Source organism: Crassostrea angulata, chromosome 6 (assembly GCF_025612915.1).
Source record: "Crassostrea angulata isolate pt1a10 chromosome 6, ASM2561291v2, whole genome shotgun sequence".
Classification (NCBI taxonomy): Eukaryota; Metazoa; Mollusca; class Bivalvia; order Ostreida; family Ostreidae; genus Magallana; species Magallana angulata.
The window spans coordinates 10,046,241-10,064,693 of NC_069116.1; the positions used below are offsets into that span (position 1 = coordinate 10,046,241).

The following is an 18,453-nucleotide window of genomic DNA, read 5'->3' on the forward strand; positions in this document are numbered from 1 at the left end:
CATTACAAATACGTTTTCGTACTTTCGTATGAATAAGATTACACAAAAGGTAAAATCCGAATGTGCAGTGGTACTTTTTACAGAAATAATCGATTTATTCCCCCTCCCTATTGTTTTTGTGGATATAAGTTGAAATTAAATACATTATTTACTAATACAATTTTCAAATAAAAACCAGTGTACAAACTGGTCTGTTTTCATCGGTCAAAATATATTTTGAAAATTCTAACGCAGTTGTTGGCAGATACCAAAAGATATATCAATCATCCAATGCATGACGTCGTCGGAACGAATTTTTTCAAGGTATGGTGGCATATTTCTGTCCAGTAGTAAGAAAAAGGTCAACAGAAAAACATCCAAAAAATGTTAAAATACAAGATGATTAAGAATAATCATTTCTATATGTGTCCATAATATTTTTTCCATATATATAAATCGTAAACTGGCAAATGTGATGACCATTGGCTAAAGTCAGTTTTGTTAGCTCTTGTTTTTCGAATACTTTGACCAAACCTTGACTTGGGAAGATGACTTTGACCATTTATAAGAGAATATTTTATCGTTTGGGCGTAAATACCAATAAACGCCTTTATTTTTCAATAAAATTGTCTCTAGTCCAAATTAAGTTTATTATCTCTATTGCACATAAAGCTAGTAATGTTTAAATAACCAACTAGCACTCCATATGTATACATTTAACGATTACTAGTACTTGCGTTTTATGTCCGATCAGGTAAGATTTCATGAATTGGGTAACAGTGTAAACGATTTCACATCAAATGAACTTATACAACCTCTGTGAATATCTCATTGCTATCATCGAGGTAGGAATTGGATGCGCATAGTAAATCAAGCAGTGGTTCCTCGTCTTGTGCCAAATGACATTCTAAATGGCATTCGTCTTCAGTTTGAAGAGAATCCAATTCATTCGATTTCGTCAGTAACTACGGAGGCAGTTGTGGTTCCTGATGAAATCGCTGTTGAACTAAAGCTTTCCGGGTGGTCTGATTCAACGCAGAGGTTTGGAGCATAAGGACAGATGCCTGCAGCTGCAAAACCATTTCTTATTGTCCAAGGCATGAATGATTTTTGCCAGGCAACGCTGAAAAGTTTTAGAAATTGTTTATTACCGACAGAAACCCCTGTTTCTCTGATAAAGTTGTCTACTGTTGTGTTCCAGTGACATTTTAAGCACTTGAACACCGATCGATAAAGTGGTTGTGTCCACTGACTGGTTTGGCTTGTGAGTTCCAGAGCAATGATTTCGTTTTCTCTTTCTAAAGTTAAGTTTGCTGAATCCAATTTCCATATTAGCCCTCTTTATAGCCACGTCTACCATTTCAGATTCTTCATTTTTGTAAACATTGGTTCCCTACCCCAACTACCCCCATTGGGGATTTTCCCGGTAACTCGGTCACTCAGAGAAGATTTGGGCACTTAATATTTTTTCTGCAGCTTTCCTTATTGAAAGATTGTTAATTTTAACATAAGCAACAGCAGCACTAATTGCTGCGTCTATGTAAGATTTCGGCATATTTTGGTAAAACTCGGTGAAAATTATTCTGTAAAAACCCCCCAGAGTGATCTGATTTTACAATTTCCATTTATTTGAAAAAAAATTTTGGATAATGTGGTGAAAACAAATATATACGTGTATTTGGATAAAATGCTTGTTAAATTCTCGTTTCAAATCGTTTTGTCATATTTCTTATAATTTCAACGTTTGCATCGCAACATTTAAATCCTATTGAAATGCTTTGCATTGACCCCTTTTAGACAGAAAACACTGGGTGTTTGGCTTTTCACATAACATGGACCTTCCATGAGGTGTTTTTGAATAGCATGTGAAGGACGGCGCTGTCTTCCCCCTACACTCGGAATCTGCGTAAATGGCCCCAACACATTCGTCCTTCGAGTTATATATATATATATATATATATATATATATATATATATATATATATATATATATATATATATATATATATATATATATATATATATATATATATATATATAGATAAAAATTAAATAAGAAAACACGAAAAACGTTCAATATAGCTTAAGCGCTTTCATTTTAAAATCTTCAGAAGCTATATAATATATATATATATATATATATATATATATATATATATATATATATATATATATATATATATATATATATATATATATATAGAAGTAGAATACCCTGACCTTGCGGCTATTTGTCGATAAAGCATTTTTAATACAATAACATGTACTCCACAATTTTAATCCAGGTTATTTCAACTCTTTATCAATAATGAATTCCTTTTGTTTCTAGGTTCTTCCCAGTTGGCATGTATTTATTGATGTCCACATTTGGTAATTGTTAACACTGTTTTGTTAGAAATTGTAAATGCTACACAAGTAAAAAAAATCGTCAAGCATAAAATTTCTTTGAATTATATTCTTAAATGGTTTTGTAAGACTTTAATTTCGTTGCTTCCAAATATCTCAAATGTCATTAGAAACTTTGATGTAGTTGATCACATTTCTAGCTTAGGTGTGGTATGTAGTCGCAAAGATATTTGATCTTTAATCAACTTTTGCACAACAAAAATTTAATATCCTCCCTACTGTTTCTGCGTGTAATTTCAACAATACGTGTAAATTAAAATCGTACATGTTATTGTTAATCAGGTGTTACTGCTGTCCTCGCCAAGTTCTACCTTGAAATCGTTTTACCCGGTGAAATCATGCAGTGACAAACCTGATGAGATGCTTCAAAACTGTACGCAAGCTGATGAGACTATTCACTGCCTCTCGGATGAACACAACAACACTGGTATCGGCTGTTTCACAGTGGCTTGGATAAACAAAGGTGAATTACTAATGCATAACTTTCTTAGGCTAGCGCACGGAAAGTAAAATGTACTCGGTTTAGTTGATCGAATGTTGGGGAAATTTGCTTTTTTGTATAATTATACAAGAATTATTCCATTCGCCAAACATATAAATATATTAAATGGCATATAACGGTTTCTTATACTACGTGAAGCTAGTTTATTTCATAATTCTAAATGAAATATATCATTTGGTATTTACTTTTTTTTGGGAATTTCTGTATATACATGCATTTATACATATATTTATGTTTAATCGTTAATATATGATTAAACTTTTATCCTAATTAAATAATCTGTACAAAGTTACATTCAATTCAAACATGTATTTTTTTAAATAGATAAATGTCCGTATTATGATTCTTACCAAGGAAGTATGGATGAAAAAACATGTTCTAAAGAGGATGGCAATTGTCCTACGAAACTGTATAAATCACCATTATCAATTAAATGTAAGCAGAATCATTAAATTTTCTCTTTGCTATAATTGTTTAATCTACTTTTTGTTTTATTGCTACCAAATAAAACACGTGTGTATATATATAACTTACCAAGAATCAAGCGAAGTTCATAATTCTTAAAATAACGGTCTTTCCATACCGCCACAGGCTCAGCGTCATGTAACAAAAATAACGTGTTGATTTTGGGTGTCAATTTTCTTTGTCAACTAAATAGCCTAAGCGTTTGAAATAGTCCTAATAAATGATGTTAATGCCATGAAGAATATTTTTCCTGGTCAAAAGATTTTACTTTTGGAGAAGTATCAGAACCAATGGTGACGGATTATCATTCTGGAACAGGGAATGAAACAAACCAGGGAGGCACAAGCTGGTCAGACTTACTTGTCACAAACATTTACATGTTTCTTTCTATATTTAAGTAAATGCAATTAATAATATATTTTCTAGCGAAAAATGCGAGAGTGGTTGGAGGATCGGGTTCTTTGTTCTTGTTGCCATATTCCCTCTGGCTTTAGCTGCAGTCGTCTTTGTTATGAAAAACAAACGTTGTCGTCCTTGCAATAAAGAGAGAAGCGGGAAAAGTAAAAAAGGTAAAAGTGTAGATTTAAAAAATTCAAATTCAATGTAATAAATACAGTTACAATTGATACACACTCGATTTATACCTTTTCTGCATTAATGCATCTATTACCATTGACCATTCTAAACTACTATAGAGTTGTAAATTGTTATACTTGGTAAGAACCTCGTAAGTTGTAAGAAATTGTGTTCGAACCATTTGTATATGTTTATGCAATAAAATGTGTTCAAACCGACCATCAGCGTCAAAGCTCAAAACTTTGTTATACTGATCCAAAGTTGAAATAAATATTTTATCAATAAACCATACAAATCAAATTCAAATTTTTATTTAACCTCAATGATATAAAATAAGGTCAATTGTTATATTTACATTTTATAAATGTTGACTGTTTTCATTGGCTGGATCGTTTTGCATTAATGTATGCATGGATATTCAGAATACACAGAACATATTTTTCTCTTATTCAGTTTCGTTAATTGTTAAATTGTTTTCTTAAAATAAACAATAACAGATTTCATATCTTTATATAATTATCTTTGCATACAAGCAACAAAACATATAGACACAAAGTCTTAAGATTATTTGAAAGAGACTTCTTGACTCAATTTGCAGATTCCAAGCTAGAAGGCCAGCCGCTGAACCAGAACAAGTGATGTCTAAATTGACGCCATATATCGAATCACAAATGATCAAGCCAAACTTTCACATTTTTTTTTCACAATTCAGTCTTTCACTATCTAAGGGTAATAAAACTATCCAGGTCTTCATTGATTACTGTAAAATGTAAAATCCAGGTGTCAATCATTATTGTAAAATGTTTCCCTGTCTGTAATACATCTGAAATGTTCATAAAAACATGGTGCTCTCTATTCCAAACCATTGTGTTATAAAATCCATTAACAAAACTATTGAAATCTGCAAATAGTAAACACTGTTCATGATGAGAATTCTTTCCATATTAACAGCATGCAATTGTCATATTAAAAAAGAATACTTTATTGTCAAATATTAAATTCCAGATATATATAATGTGAAAATTTGTATTCAAAATATTGGTCTTGACCATTAATTTTTATCAAATTTAGACAATTAGAAGCAGTGATGTTCTGATATTCATTTATTGACAAAGAAACAGAGAATGGTAATGGTTACTCAAGGCGTGCATTGTAAGCTGATATCTGTATCCTTTGAAAACATTTGTGTTGATGATATCATAAATAAATAAACTATAATTGCAGTTTAACTGCTGAACATTTCATAATCATTTCATTCTTTATTAAACTCATTTATTTAAATGCCTTGAAACAGTCATCTTCCATCTTAACTCATTTTGACACTGGATCTGTGAGTCATGGCTGACAGAAATCCGTACAACAAAACTAGTCCAATCACACAAAAAACAAATCCCACCGGCCCCACCCCCCACCACAGGATCAGAACCAGGTAGAAAAGTCCCAGGTACACCAGAGTCCGGTAACTGGCCAGGATGCGTAGACTTAGTCTTGGTCTCTGTAACGTTTGTCTCTGTGCAGAGGACATTGGAGAACTCAGCTTGCTGCTCTTTGGAAGAGGAGGAGCAAAATACACCTGAGCCATTCGTCCAATCAGATCATTCCTATCACAGAGGTTCTGAATAGCTGGACCATACTGTTTATGTAGAATATAGCAATATTATTTCAATCATTTCTATTCAACTTGTAAATAAACAATATGTGCTGTTGTTAATTGTAGATTTAAGAGGGCTGGTAGGTTGTGGCCATTTTTAGGGTAAATTGATCTCATTAAGAAGAAGAGTTCTGTATTAAAATACAAGAAACCGTCTGAATTTAAAAGCTTGAATATATGGATTTTTTCTTTAGTAAATATAAGTTTATAGATTAAAAATCATATCTAAGGTCAATTTGTTGACTCCCAAGATATTCAGAGAAATACTATAGTTCTAAATAATTATGTTTTAATCTAACATTGAAAAACATTGAAAAAAGCATCGTTCCAGATGTATAAAATTAATTCAGTCATAAATACCAAGAGAACAGGAAAATTTTGAACCATCTTATTGAATATAAGCTAAAAGAAAAGCTTGTTTATCAACATATATTTATGAAACTTATAATACGTACGATTTGGCTATCAATACTACGTCACTTGTTTGATAATTTTAATTGAATTACTCTCACCTACCTGTGTATTGACAAAGTTACAGAAGTGATGTAAAAGTCGAACTAGTGTGCCATTTTCAAAACTTCTAATTGGTTGTAAATCTGGGTCGCCTTGATACAGGACATCAAACTTTCTCATCTTATTCATCAACTAAATATACAAAGCATAAAAGTGGTTAATATAACTTAATAAAAACTCAATTACATTCAGACTGAGGGTATTGTCTACATTATGAAACAGGAATAAGGCACTAACAATTCACAATCATATTTAATTTTTTTTTCTTTCGTCTTTAAGCTCAAGTCAAGAATATTTTTAAATACTTCTCTTGATTACTTAAAAAAATCTACACACCAGAACTTGTCATCAGCTAAATAAACTGAAGCTTTGAGGACTGTATTTGAAACACAATTACATGTTATCATGAATCAACCTAAATGCTTTTTAAACAACAAACAACATAGAATTAAATCTACCTGGTGTCTGCCAAGAGGAGTCAGTGTGAAGCCTTCATCAGTATCCAAACAGTCGGGGATCGTATCCGACACAAAAGAGTTCTCTAAAAACGACGTCTGCTCAAATGCAGTCACAGAGGACACGTTTCTCACCACAAATGATGGAGACTCAATCTATGAACAAACAAAAACTTTCATTTTAAAACAGATTAGTTGATAAATAGGAAACTGAATGTGAAAAATTTATGATGAGTCCTATATGGCAGAAATATTTTGTCTATTCATAACAACCAAAATTTAATGATTTTGTGTTTTTTGTTATACTATTTCCATTTTTGTAGCTTACTTCAAATATGTAGCATATGTTGGCAGCTGCTGTATCCAAGTAGGAGTGAAGTTTTTTAACTTCAGAAGGTGACAAGTCCCCCATGTTGCTGTCATCCTGAAACCAAGAGGACAGATCAAATATGGCCGTCACTCCTGATTTCCTGGATCTTTTCAGAGACTCTTCTTGGGCTGAAAGGGTCTGTTTAGCAATCTCAATATGTCGTATAATTGCTTTCATCTAAAAAAGAATAAGATCTGAATAATAAAACAGCCACATAAAAATTTCTTGATGCATGTGCCATTTGAAAATATATCAATTTAACAAATTTTATAGTATACACACGGGTACACTAGTCAATGTTTTACGAAATACCATACATATGATATCTCTAATACAGAAAACATCATTCATTCTGACAGTAAATTATGTATTATTAGCTTAAATTACCAAACTAAATACAATCATATATGCACCACAAAGCTTCTCACTGACCATCTGAATCATGTCCTCGCTGTACATCCTGCAGTACTGGAAGCCTGGTTTTTCCAGCTCCGATATCTGTGTGTGGAGGGACAGACTGGCCTCGGGGGAGATGTAGCTACCTCCCAAGTCATGACCACCAGATCGTCCCATCTGGATTGCATTGCACATATCCCTCTCAGCTACAAATCAAACAGAAGAGCTGTCTAATTTCCAATCATTTTCTTTCTCACCAATAATATTAGATATGATATCTTAACATTGAAGGAACTGACAGGTACATTCATTAAACTGTTTAATCAATAACAGACAAAAATATTAACTACCTACTCTAAATTGTAAGAAATTAAGTGATTAAAATATATTTCATCTATATAGAAGTAAAAACTATAACAAATTTTAGAATAAAAGTACATGTACCTCTGAATACCATGTTTGACAGGTTTGGAAGACTATACACCTACAAAATATGAGACAGAATAAAAACATAGGTCCAGTATGTTTCACTTAACTTTACTTTGGTGCCATTAGTTCTGAATAATTATTCTCCATGTCACCAAATCATAGTATCAATTGATGTTGAATATTGTGAATGTTCTTTAAACAAATAGATGTGATGAGAGAGATTTGTACCTTGTTTGCCCTGTAGAGCATGCATGCATTAAACTGGGTAGTTAGGTCCATTCTGAACACTCTCTGTGTAAACTCCTGGTACAACACTGTGTAAAACAGCAGGTTATCCTCCACGAACGGAAACCTGCATTGTTAAAGTTTAAATCAAAACACCATTGGACAATGTTAACATTATTCATTATAGGTAATTTAAGAAAACCTTGTCAAAAAATAAATTCCAACAATACTAAATATGCGTTTGAAGGCAGATATAAAAAGTTTGATGAATGCATGATATGCATTGCATATACATTGTTGACGTAAACAATCGATTAAAACTGGTAAAGTCATGATTCAGTTTAGTCGGAGGCTGCATGGACACAATCAAATTTCTCATGAAATATGAGAGAAAATATCAATGGATGTAAATGTATTGTACTAAAAAGAAATGTTCATTAGAATCTAAAATAGTATTTCCAATTTCGGACCCTCTTCAATAATTCGAAACCTTAACAAGATCTTCTATTTTCTATTTGATGTACATTCTGTAGATGACTAGTGGTCACCTATTGCCACTAGCTGTCATCTTACTGACCATTTCTCCTCCACCGTTTTAGTGTCCCCTCCATCACTGTCTCTTCGTCCTGACTGAGACTTGCTGTAAATGTACCGCCATGGTTGTATGTAGGTCAGCCAGGTTTCCAGCAGCTGAATCATGGGTAAAGGAAACTAGTAACTGTATATTACTTTGGAATCATTAAAATTTGTGGGGGCTAATTTTTTGTAGATAGCCAGTTTTTTACAAGTTCAAGGAGATGTAGATGTAATTTCCTTGAACCAGTTTGTTTTAAGGTGGTATGGGACACCTCAATGTTGTGACGTTTTGTATCAAAATAACTGCGTAGGGCAATAGGTTAGCGGTAATTTGTAAGTCATGAGTTTGAATCATTATAATTTTTACCTTTAAAATAATTTAAAAACCTATTTTTTTTAGTCAACTATTGCAAATTTTAAAAATTCTAAAGCGATGACACTAAATCAGTACCATTATTATAATGTACTTTTATCCAAATTAATATTGACCGGTGATCCATACCACCTTATTAAATATGTTATTTCATATACTGCAAAAAATGTCCTCCTAAACTCACCAATCGGAAGGAGCAGTCCAGTGGCCATCTATCAAATCCATGGCGGAGAAAGGTGTACAGCTTCTTCTGTATCACATGTGGGATCAGAGACCTTCATATTGATTGAAAAACATGCCATAAACAAGTGAAAAGCTGTCAATGTGACAGCAAACCGGGTTTTCTTTTATGTGAACTGTATCCACAATCCATGTCAACCCGTATCCAGTGAAATGGATAAGGTGAAAGGGTACCCTATATGCAATATTTTGCAAAAAAATTATCGGAAATCTAAATCCTAGCAATATGCACACCTCTGATATATGTACAATTGATCTGCAAAAGAACATTTTCCTATCTTGAAAACTGTAGGAGGAGTTATCCGTACAATGAGGGTACCCTATCTGCATATTTTGCCAAAAAATGACTAAGTTCAAAAGCTGGTATTTTTTTCATAAATAATCAGAAATCAAAATCCTAGCAATATGCACACTTCTGATATAGGTACAATTGATCTGCAAAAGAACAACTTCCTATCTTGAAAACTGTAGGAGGAGTTATTCGTACAATGAGGGTACCCTTTTGGCAGCCGCCCGCCCGCCCGCCATTTTCACCATTTTAATAACCGGACTTTTCCGTTGGAAAACCCAGTTAATAAAATACACACTAACACTGATTTTGTTCAAATGTAGAGGGATCAAAAATTTTACATAAACAATAAATAAAATTAAAAGCCCTTTCAGTCTTATTAAATTTGTATCATCTCCCCTGATATTACTTTGATCAAAGTTCTTCAAAAACAGATGAATAAATACATGGACATATATACTCATTGCTTTCTTCAAACTTTATCTTTAATAAAATGTTCATTATGTGTGAGATAGAGAATGATTAGGAATTAGACACATACTTCTGATCTAAATTTAAGATGAGTTCAGAGTTGAGTACTAATGAAACTTACTTTTTGAACTCATCCAGGGTTGAAGTGATGTGGCTTTGGTAGGGAGAAGAGATCACCTCTGGTTTTGCAGTGTTGACAAAGTTGTGAATGTGTTTCACCAAGAGCCTCACTAGCCGAACATGATTTGTACTTGGCATAAAATTCTCCTACAAAATTCATATTGGTACCAATATATTGTATACTGGTAGTACATGTACTGACAGTAGCTATTTGTCTGCGGTACTTTGTGTGGTTAGATGTACAATGTTCATAAAATAATTTAAAACTCACCTTGGCAAAAAATTTAATAAGACATTTAACACACAACATTAAAGATGACTGATGTAAATAAGGAAAACTGTGAGCATTTATTATGGAAAAATTCTAATTGCCAAAAATAAATGCATAAAAAATTAACTAAAAATTTTGCATGCTGTTTTTAGTTATGCTTTTGCAATTATTGATTTATTATTTCAAGACTGTAAATAAAATACAACAATGCTGGCAAATTTGCATAAACACCATTACAAACAAATAAACTGCATCAACTATCTGAAAATCCACTAAAATTGAACAACCAATTTCTGCAAAATCATTTTTCCTGCTAACCTTTCATTTAACACTCTCTTAATTCATGCAATTTTATGAGTACATGTATATACCAAGCTTATGCAGGCAGGCTTCCAACACTCACATGACTACATTGATACACAGGAACCAAAGTACAAATGTACTCACAAACCAGTACAGTCCTCCATGTGCACTCCCGATATACAGGGGCTTATCAGATAAAAATACAGCACAGCATTGTTTATAATTCCTGATTTTTTTTAAAGTACATGTAATTTTTTCACCCTAAATGCATATCTTGTGAAGAAATCCTACCCAATTCTCTATTGTACAATAAAACATGCTTAAGACAAAGTGCCAAGGACGGACGGCTTTACTTCGTTATAAGTGTAATTCGTTATATCCGTCAATTTTACAACATGTAATAAAGTCACAGGGAATGAAAATCACTTTGCTGTAAGCATCAATTCATTATACCGGTGTGTTCGTTTGACGGTGTTTTACTGTATAAACATTGAAACAAAATAATTAAAAAGAGAACTCACAGAGGCAGTGTGGGAGAAGGACGGTCTGTCCAGGCTGATGGGGTTCTGGTTCAGCCAAAACTCAGCAAACACCTAAAGAGTAAATCTAAGGGTTTTTCAAACAGAATACATATACTGTTTGATTGGCAAATAGTCACGATGGTTACAATTTCATTATGTTCGCAATTAATCATTTTCCTATGAAATTAAACCCATCATGAATACTATCATTCGTTTTCAAAAAACGTTTCAATGCTTATATTCCGATTGATTTTCTAGCAGTGTGAAATTAAAATCGCCCCGAAAGGTACTTTATTAGCAATCATAAAATTTTAATTTTAACACCATGGAATTGAAACGACTTACAGTACTACTAAAGAGTCAACATTCACCGAATTTTAATCAGTATTAAATAATAACAATAAATAACACAGAATGGTTTGTTTTCATTCTAATGCTGAATATTGTATATTGTGCATGTACTGTGTTTTTATCTTAAAATGTGCTTTACAAAAAAATACAATGAACAGGAGGTAATAGGATCAAAGATTGCATAAAACATGTGATCATCAAAACTTCAAATATATCTACAAGTGTATATGTATTGATGTCCAATTTAATATGTTGACTAACAAAGATAAATATGATGTCTGATTTACTGATACTTTAAGCTTTTGGGTATAACAGTTATATTGCTTCTTTAAATCCTTAAAAAACCTGTTAGGAGTAAAAACAATAACAGGACTCAAGTCTTGTTTTGATGCCTTTTTTTTAAAATTAATAATAAAATTGTTGAATCTTGATGTATTAATCTTAACCAAGTTGAGTTTAAATGACTGAGGTAGTCAAACATTCATTCATTTTTTGGCAAAATGTGACAAAACAAAATATGCAAGTTTATAATGACATAAGACCTACACTACTACAGATAATGTTTTATAAAAATGCTTTCATTTTCATAAATATGGATCACTGGTAATTACTTGTATCAGTGTATCTGAGCGATAAATCTCAGTTGTGTCCCCTTGGCTGATGACTGCAGTCTGGGCGTGCTGCTTCTGGGCAGAGACAAAGCTGGACTTGAGGAGGCTGGGTCGCTGAGGGGAGGGTGGGGATGTAGGCATGTTGAAGGACTTTCTGCAGGGAAAATTGTACAAACAATTAAATCTGAGTGAAAAGTCTACTCTATATATTAAATGAATTTTCCATTTAAAATTGACCTGTTTTAATAATTTTTTAAACAATAAAGGAGAAAAATCAATCACCTCTTTCAGAATGTGTCAAACTAAATCATGATCAAAGACAAGTAGATTTTGTAAAATATTTCATACCCAGCTACTGGAGAGTGCACCACTGGACTCCGAACAGGTGCTTGGACTGTGGGCATCTTAGGTAGACTGTCCTTGTTCAGTGGTAAGAAGTAGTTCAAGTAATCATCAACAAGAACAGGGTAAAGGGTGTCAGTGATGTTGCTCCAGTTATAGTTGCTACTCTGAGCCCTGGTGTTGACTAAGTGGTAGGCTAGGTGAAACATATACAGCTCATAGGCATCTGATATATAGTCAAGGGCAACGAAGAAGTAAACAAGTGGCCCAAAAGTACAGCTAGTACATGTACACAGTTATTTGTATTGCGATAATGATCAATTTCACCTTGAACTTGATGTATGACCTTGTACTTCATGAGTCATTTCCCTCTGACCATGACCTGATAGATCAAGTATGGAGTCTCTACGGAGATAAAGGTTGTGAAGATCTTTGAGTATGGAGTCTTTTTATTAGTCATTTTAGAAGTACATATAAGAAGGTTAAAGTTTCATTTATAATGTTTTAAACCACACACAATTTTTCTTTCATCTTTTATCTCATGCAAAAAATTAACAAAAGCATGCACACCATTTATTGCAGAAAGGATACTTAGAACAATGATTGGTCGACCAAAAGTATGATACTGAAGTTTGTTGGCATAGAATATAGGCAATCCTCCATCTTCAATCAAATGCTGTGTAGGAGACTGTAATGTTAGAGATAAATCTGTTAATAAAAGCCGTTAAAAACCTGAGAGAAAAAAAATCTGTTTTGAGTTTGAAAAAGATTTGCACCTTTTACAAAACTGTTGCATGATGATACATGTAACTTGTGTATTATGTGCCATCAGAGAAACATTAAGATAAAATTCAGATTCAATGTGTATACTCTTTCAAAAATGCTTAAAGTAACTAGATATTCAATTGTTCATATTTGAACTCACACCTTATTTTCTAAATAACCATTAATAAGCCCATGTATGTTTGCTAATGAATCCTCACATTAAATTTATAAAATAGATAAAAATTGAATTTCTCTTCTGAATGACTATACTTACTGGAATGCTGTTGATAGGGAATTCATACAATGAGTCCGCCATCAATGAGTATACTAGAGACAGCACAGGCCCTTCTGGAGCCAGCAATCTTCTAACACTGTCAAAGTCCTGTGGGGTGGACGCCCTGCTTATCGAGTCCAATCCCCATCCTGGTCCTTGACCATAGCCAAATATGCTCTCTAACATGCAGGGCAAGACATTTTTCAGCTCCTTTAAAAAAAAAAACCACACACACACATTGTGAAATATTTCAATATTTTAACAGATTGAAAATATTAAAACAAAACTAATTTAAAATTATTCATGAACCCTGAAGAGCATTACCACACAGTTGAGCTTTGATATTTTGAACACTGATATCTCTAATACATTGAATATATCGAGGTGATTTGTGAGTCCCTGTCACTTATTTTTAGGTAATTTTACCAGTTTTTTCTCAAATACTAGGATATCTTGCAGTTTTTAAACAGTCCCATCTCATTCAAGATAAAGAAGTTTAACTGTATATAGCTTTAAGTCTGTCCAAGCTTACGATTTCCCTCACTTTAGATGAATTTTAACAAAATAAATACACTTGCATGTCAAAGAAAAACAATTGAAATCAAATACAAGGGTAAAAATCCAAGTTAATTCATTGACACTTCATCTATTTTTATGCAGAGAAATTTACCTGAACGAAAACAAATACCTTTCGGAGATTTTTAAAAGGAAAAGTTTACGTCTTTTATCCATTCAGAAGAACTGAGGACACCTTGCACAATTTTTCAATGCTATCACTGGGTACTTTTCATGTCGCTTGCAATGCAAAATCCCCAAACATTTTAATGTTTTTATGGGTTTTGTATATAATACACCCAGTCGGGGGCGTTTCAAAACAGAAAATCTGCATTTTTTTTCATTTTAGTGGGTAAACATAGTTTGGGTACAAAGGTATATATGATTGAAATATCAAACTAAAAGGTGGGGAAGCATAAACTTGGGACAATGTAGAAATTCAAATCAAGAGATATAACTGGTTCTGATAAAATATTTTTTCTGACACCTGCACCTTCCGATCTAGTCCGAAAAATCTGACGTTTTTCTGGCTTTTTTAACGATTTTGATATTTACTTGCCAGGAAAATGTCAGAACCGGCGCCATTAATAAAACTGGAAATTTCGCCGCCTCCAACTGGAGGCGGCATTCTCGGCCCGATTTTAAATACTTGCGAATCGTATCAAATATTTAACTCACAACTTAACAATAAAAATATGACTTTACTACTCACTCATATCGCTTTAATGGGTTTGTTAACTCTACAAACCGTCCTGTTCAACACATTTTTATCGAACTGTCCGGCGAGATTTGAGTCACTTGACTCGTTATCTCAAAAGACAGCGAAAATACGGTTGACTGTAATTGTGTGCTTCTATTATCAAAATACGGAGTCATATTTCATTTTGAGCGATATGAGTGAGTAGTAAAGTCATTTTTTTATTGTTAAGTTGTGAGTTAAATATTTGATACAATTCGCAAGTATTTAAAATCGGACCGAGAATGCCGCCTCCAGTTGGAGGCGGCGAAATTTCCAGTTTTCGTAATGGCGCCGGTTCTGACGTTTTCCTGGCAAGTAAATATTAAAATCGTTTAAAAAGACAGAAAAACGTCAGATATTTCAGACGAGAGTGACTAAAATGGGTAGCGAAACCCGGGCCGGGCCGGGATTTTCGAAACTGATAACCGGGTTTTTGTTGATATCTTACAAAATACTTATTAGTTCTGCAAGAAATTTGCAGAAATACTTTATTACAACTTGTTTTGTCTTCGCTGAAGTTTTTATTATCACAGAATGAGTTTTTCAATATTAATTACACATTTTCATTTTTCAGGTGACTAAAATGGGTAGCGAGCCCGGGTTACACATTTTGGCGATATTCAGCGAATTACATTGTTGAATTTGGAAACTTGTGTATTTTATCATTGCTATTTAAGTTTAAATACTTAGATAATTCAACATTTCCGTCAAAAAATATCAGTTAATAGAATTATGGACAAATATTACCGGGACGGAACAAAACCGGACACGTTTACCCGGGACAAACCTTTTATTTCCGAAAAAAGCGACGAGAACAAAAACAGAATATATAACATAAAAAGAAAATTAATATGATAACCGGCAAGATTAGAACTAATCACTGAATTATTGTAAAACTCATTATTGAACATTTATTTTTAAACCGATTAAAAGGATGAATTCTTCTCAGCTAGTTTCAGTAGTGTTATTGTTTTAATTAACCGTAATTACTTGTTAATACTGGTAAAATCTGCACTGCTAGCTTGGGAACTGCTCTAATTAGAATCAGAATGTACCTATTAGTATGATGATATCACAATTGCTGGCTTACTACACGAGTATTAAATATATGTTTCAATTAGTTTAATTATAGGAATTTGTGCTCATCATTCAGCTTCTATTAAGATGAAAGTGAAATGAATTCATTTATAAAATTATTGTAATTGATTGAGCTTATTTTACAGGTCTTCTATATATATAGTGCCTAATACTACAGATGCCTCATTTTAGTACCCGATCGTGTGATGTGCACACGTTGGCTATCTTAAGTTTCTCACGAATCTAATTTAGTAGGTATGCTGATTTGTTTTTTAATAAAATAAAATGCACAAAAAATACATGTATGTTGACTTTCAACTCATCGCTCGGGAAACATCGAATTAATATGCTGTTATAATTTTTAATGATTGAATATAAGGTCTATATAAAAAGTAAATTATTATAAATAAATTATATAGATGTATTAATGTTTAAAAAAAAAACGGCATATTAATTTGATCAGGTATAGTATAACATGTACGGATACCTAACGGTGACAACCCAAGTACATCACAAACTTATATTCATTCCTATAATTGTCCTTTTTATACCCTTCGTTTACTCGTAACAATCCTTTTCCTTTTCATCAAAACCCTTATGAATGGATCCTCTTATCCATATTCATAGACATTTATTTTAATCAACAAAATTCTTATCCTGAACATCTTTTTCTACAATTCATAAAGTTAGTCTCCTTTCTTTGTAATATCCGGCTGGGAGCTAGGACGTGCAATGGGTGAAGACTTCATATAACATATGCAGTTATATTGCAGTTGGAAAAGGAATGAAAACTTTGAATGTTTCCATCTTGGATGTTCAACAACAAACAAATGGTGTTGACTGTGGCGTATTTGCAATTGCAAATTTGACTGATTTCTGTTTTTCAGAAGACATCAAGGACCAACCAATTCCATATGACATAGAAAAAATGAGGAGTCATTTGATAAAATGTTTAGAAGATAAAAAGTTTGAAAAGTTCCCAAAGAAGCAAAATCAAAAGAAACGCTTGAGTTTAACCCGGAAAAGGGAATTTATTAAACAAATCAACGTTGACTGTGCTTCAGGGTGTAGCCTTCCAAATTTATATGACAACATGATTGCATGTGAAAATCCATCATGTGGACAGTGGTACCATCTCCGCTGTGTTGGAATCCAAGATCCGAAAGAGAGTCTGGTCTTCATGTGTCCATCATGCGCTGACTAGGCCGAAGAAATAAAGAATATGAAAAAACGCATGTCTTAGTTTTTATTTGTTTTTAATGGGTTTTCTAGTGCTTATTCAGGGTAAAAATACATGAAAATCGAGTCTGGGCCCTGGTAGGGCGTTGCTGACAATGCAATAAGAACGGTTTTCTTGTAACTTTGTAAATATTTTGTACAAATACTTTTAAAATAATAGATAGTGCTTATAGATAGTTAGTTTTATTTTCAGTAAACAGGTTAAATCATTAAGATACAAACCGAGTCTGGGCCCTGGTAGGGCGTTGTGTTTTACACAATAAGAACGGTTTTTCATCGTGATTTGCTGTTTGCATCCTTTATATTTGTATTTAAAAGGGGGGGAGAAGGCTCAAATGAGGATACCTCCGCGTGGTTTGAGCTGGGCAATGTCACATGAGTGATAGCTAACATCCTCTGGTCGCTTTTTCGGAAATAAAAAGTTTGTCCCGGGTAAACGTGTCCGGTTTTGTTCCGTCCCGGGTTTATAATATTAGGCCATAATTCTATTAAATGATATTTTTTGACGGAATTGTTGGATTATCTAAGTGTTTAAACTAAAATAGCAATGATTAAACACAATAATTTACCAAAAAATCAATGTAATTCTCTTAATATCGCCAAAATGTGTAACCCGGGTTCGCTACCCATTTTAGTCACCTGAAAAATGAGAATCGGTAATAAATATTGAAAAACTCATTTTGTGATAATAAAAATTTCAGCGAAGACAAAAAAAGATGTTTTAAAGTTGTCCTGCAAATTTCGTACAAAACACATAAGTATTTTGTAAGAAATCAACAAAACCCGGTTTTCAGTTTCGAAAATCCCGGCCCGGCCCGGGTTTCGCTACCCATTTTAGTCACTCTCATTTCAGACTACTTCCGATCTAAAATTCGAATGCTTTTAACATTTGACTTTGCTCGCTCGAACGAAAGCATCATTAAAGTGGCACATAATTTACATATTAAAGGATTACTGTCAATTTACTGAGAAAGATGCTCACTATTTTATCTAACAAATACCTTAGTACTTGTGTTCTTTATCAGTTTTTCCAATTCCATGCATCTCTGGTTTAAAGGTCTTACAGAGTTCACATTTTGAAATTGTGACTGAAAAGAAGAGTTCATAATAAGTAAGAGATATTGAACAAAATGTCGTTTGAATCTGTTTAACGCTGCTGCGTGTTGATTTTTTTTTATTACCAGAATTTGATGTCCAGCCATGGAAGCCGCCATTTTTTCAAATTTCCAAATTAACTCGAGGTTTGGCGGAGTCGGACTCCAAAAAAATTGTTTCTGTTAGTTTTTTTATCAATGTTTTTCACTAATAAAATAAGTGAATATAAACAATCTGATTTCAAATAAAACCAGAATTAGGCGATGGGAAAATG

The 18,453-nt window shown here is 33.0% G+C and overlaps 1 protein-coding gene and 1 long non-coding RNA gene across 3 annotated transcripts; one reads left to right on the forward strand and one right to left on the reverse strand.

Annotated features, from left to right (window-relative positions):
* Positions 1 to 2,259: 2,259 nt before the first annotated feature.
* On the forward strand, positions 2,260 to 3,999 carry LOC128189686 (uncharacterized). The gene is made up of 3 exons (XR_008244264.1): positions 2,260 to 2,848; positions 3,212 to 3,322; positions 3,779 to 3,999. It is a non-coding gene; the product is annotated as an uncharacterized LOC128189686 (long non-coding RNA).
* A 226-nt stretch (positions 4,000 to 4,225) lies between these two features.
* LOC128189682 (sphingomyelin phosphodiesterase 4-like) lies at positions 4,226 to 18,401 on the reverse strand. Of its 2 annotated transcripts, XM_052861384.1 has the most exons (18): positions 18,266 to 18,401; positions 18,086 to 18,172; positions 13,475 to 13,684; positions 13,027 to 13,123; positions 12,442 to 12,661; positions 12,094 to 12,247; positions 11,132 to 11,203; positions 10,755 to 10,796; positions 10,038 to 10,183; positions 9,101 to 9,191; positions 8,545 to 8,657; positions 7,971 to 8,094; positions 7,758 to 7,797; positions 7,350 to 7,519; positions 6,876 to 7,094; positions 6,551 to 6,703; positions 6,096 to 6,224; positions 4,226 to 5,561 (listed from the first exon to the last, which is right to left on the reverse strand). In XM_052861384.1, exons 1-18 carry the CDS (start codon positions 18,296 to 18,298, stop codon positions 5,235 to 5,237), a joined length of 2,427 nt encoding a protein of 808 aa, XP_052717344.1. In that variant the 5' UTR covers positions 18,299 to 18,401; the 3' UTR covers positions 4,226 to 5,234. The 2 variants fall into 2 exon arrangements, with proteins under 2 accessions (XP_052717344.1, XP_052717345.1); XM_052861385.1 differs by lacking the exon at positions 10,755 to 10,796 and having other exon boundaries at positions 18,266 to 18,400.
* Positions 18,402 to 18,453: the final 52 nt, after the last annotated feature.

Excerpts from the sequence above, each read along its gene's own strand:
- LOC128189682 (XM_052861384.1), bottom strand. The coding sequence starts at position 18,298 with ATGGCGGCTTCCATGGCTGGACATCAAATTCTG. Across the intron at positions 13,124-13,474 it reads TCCCTATCAACAGCATTCCA|TCTCCTACACAGCATTTGAT; the intron begins GTAAGTATAGTC and ends CTAACATTACAG. Across the intron at positions 5,562-6,095 it reads GTAACTTTGTCAATACACAG|TATGGTCCAGCTATTCAGAA; the intron begins GTAGGTGAGAGT and ends CTACATAAACAG.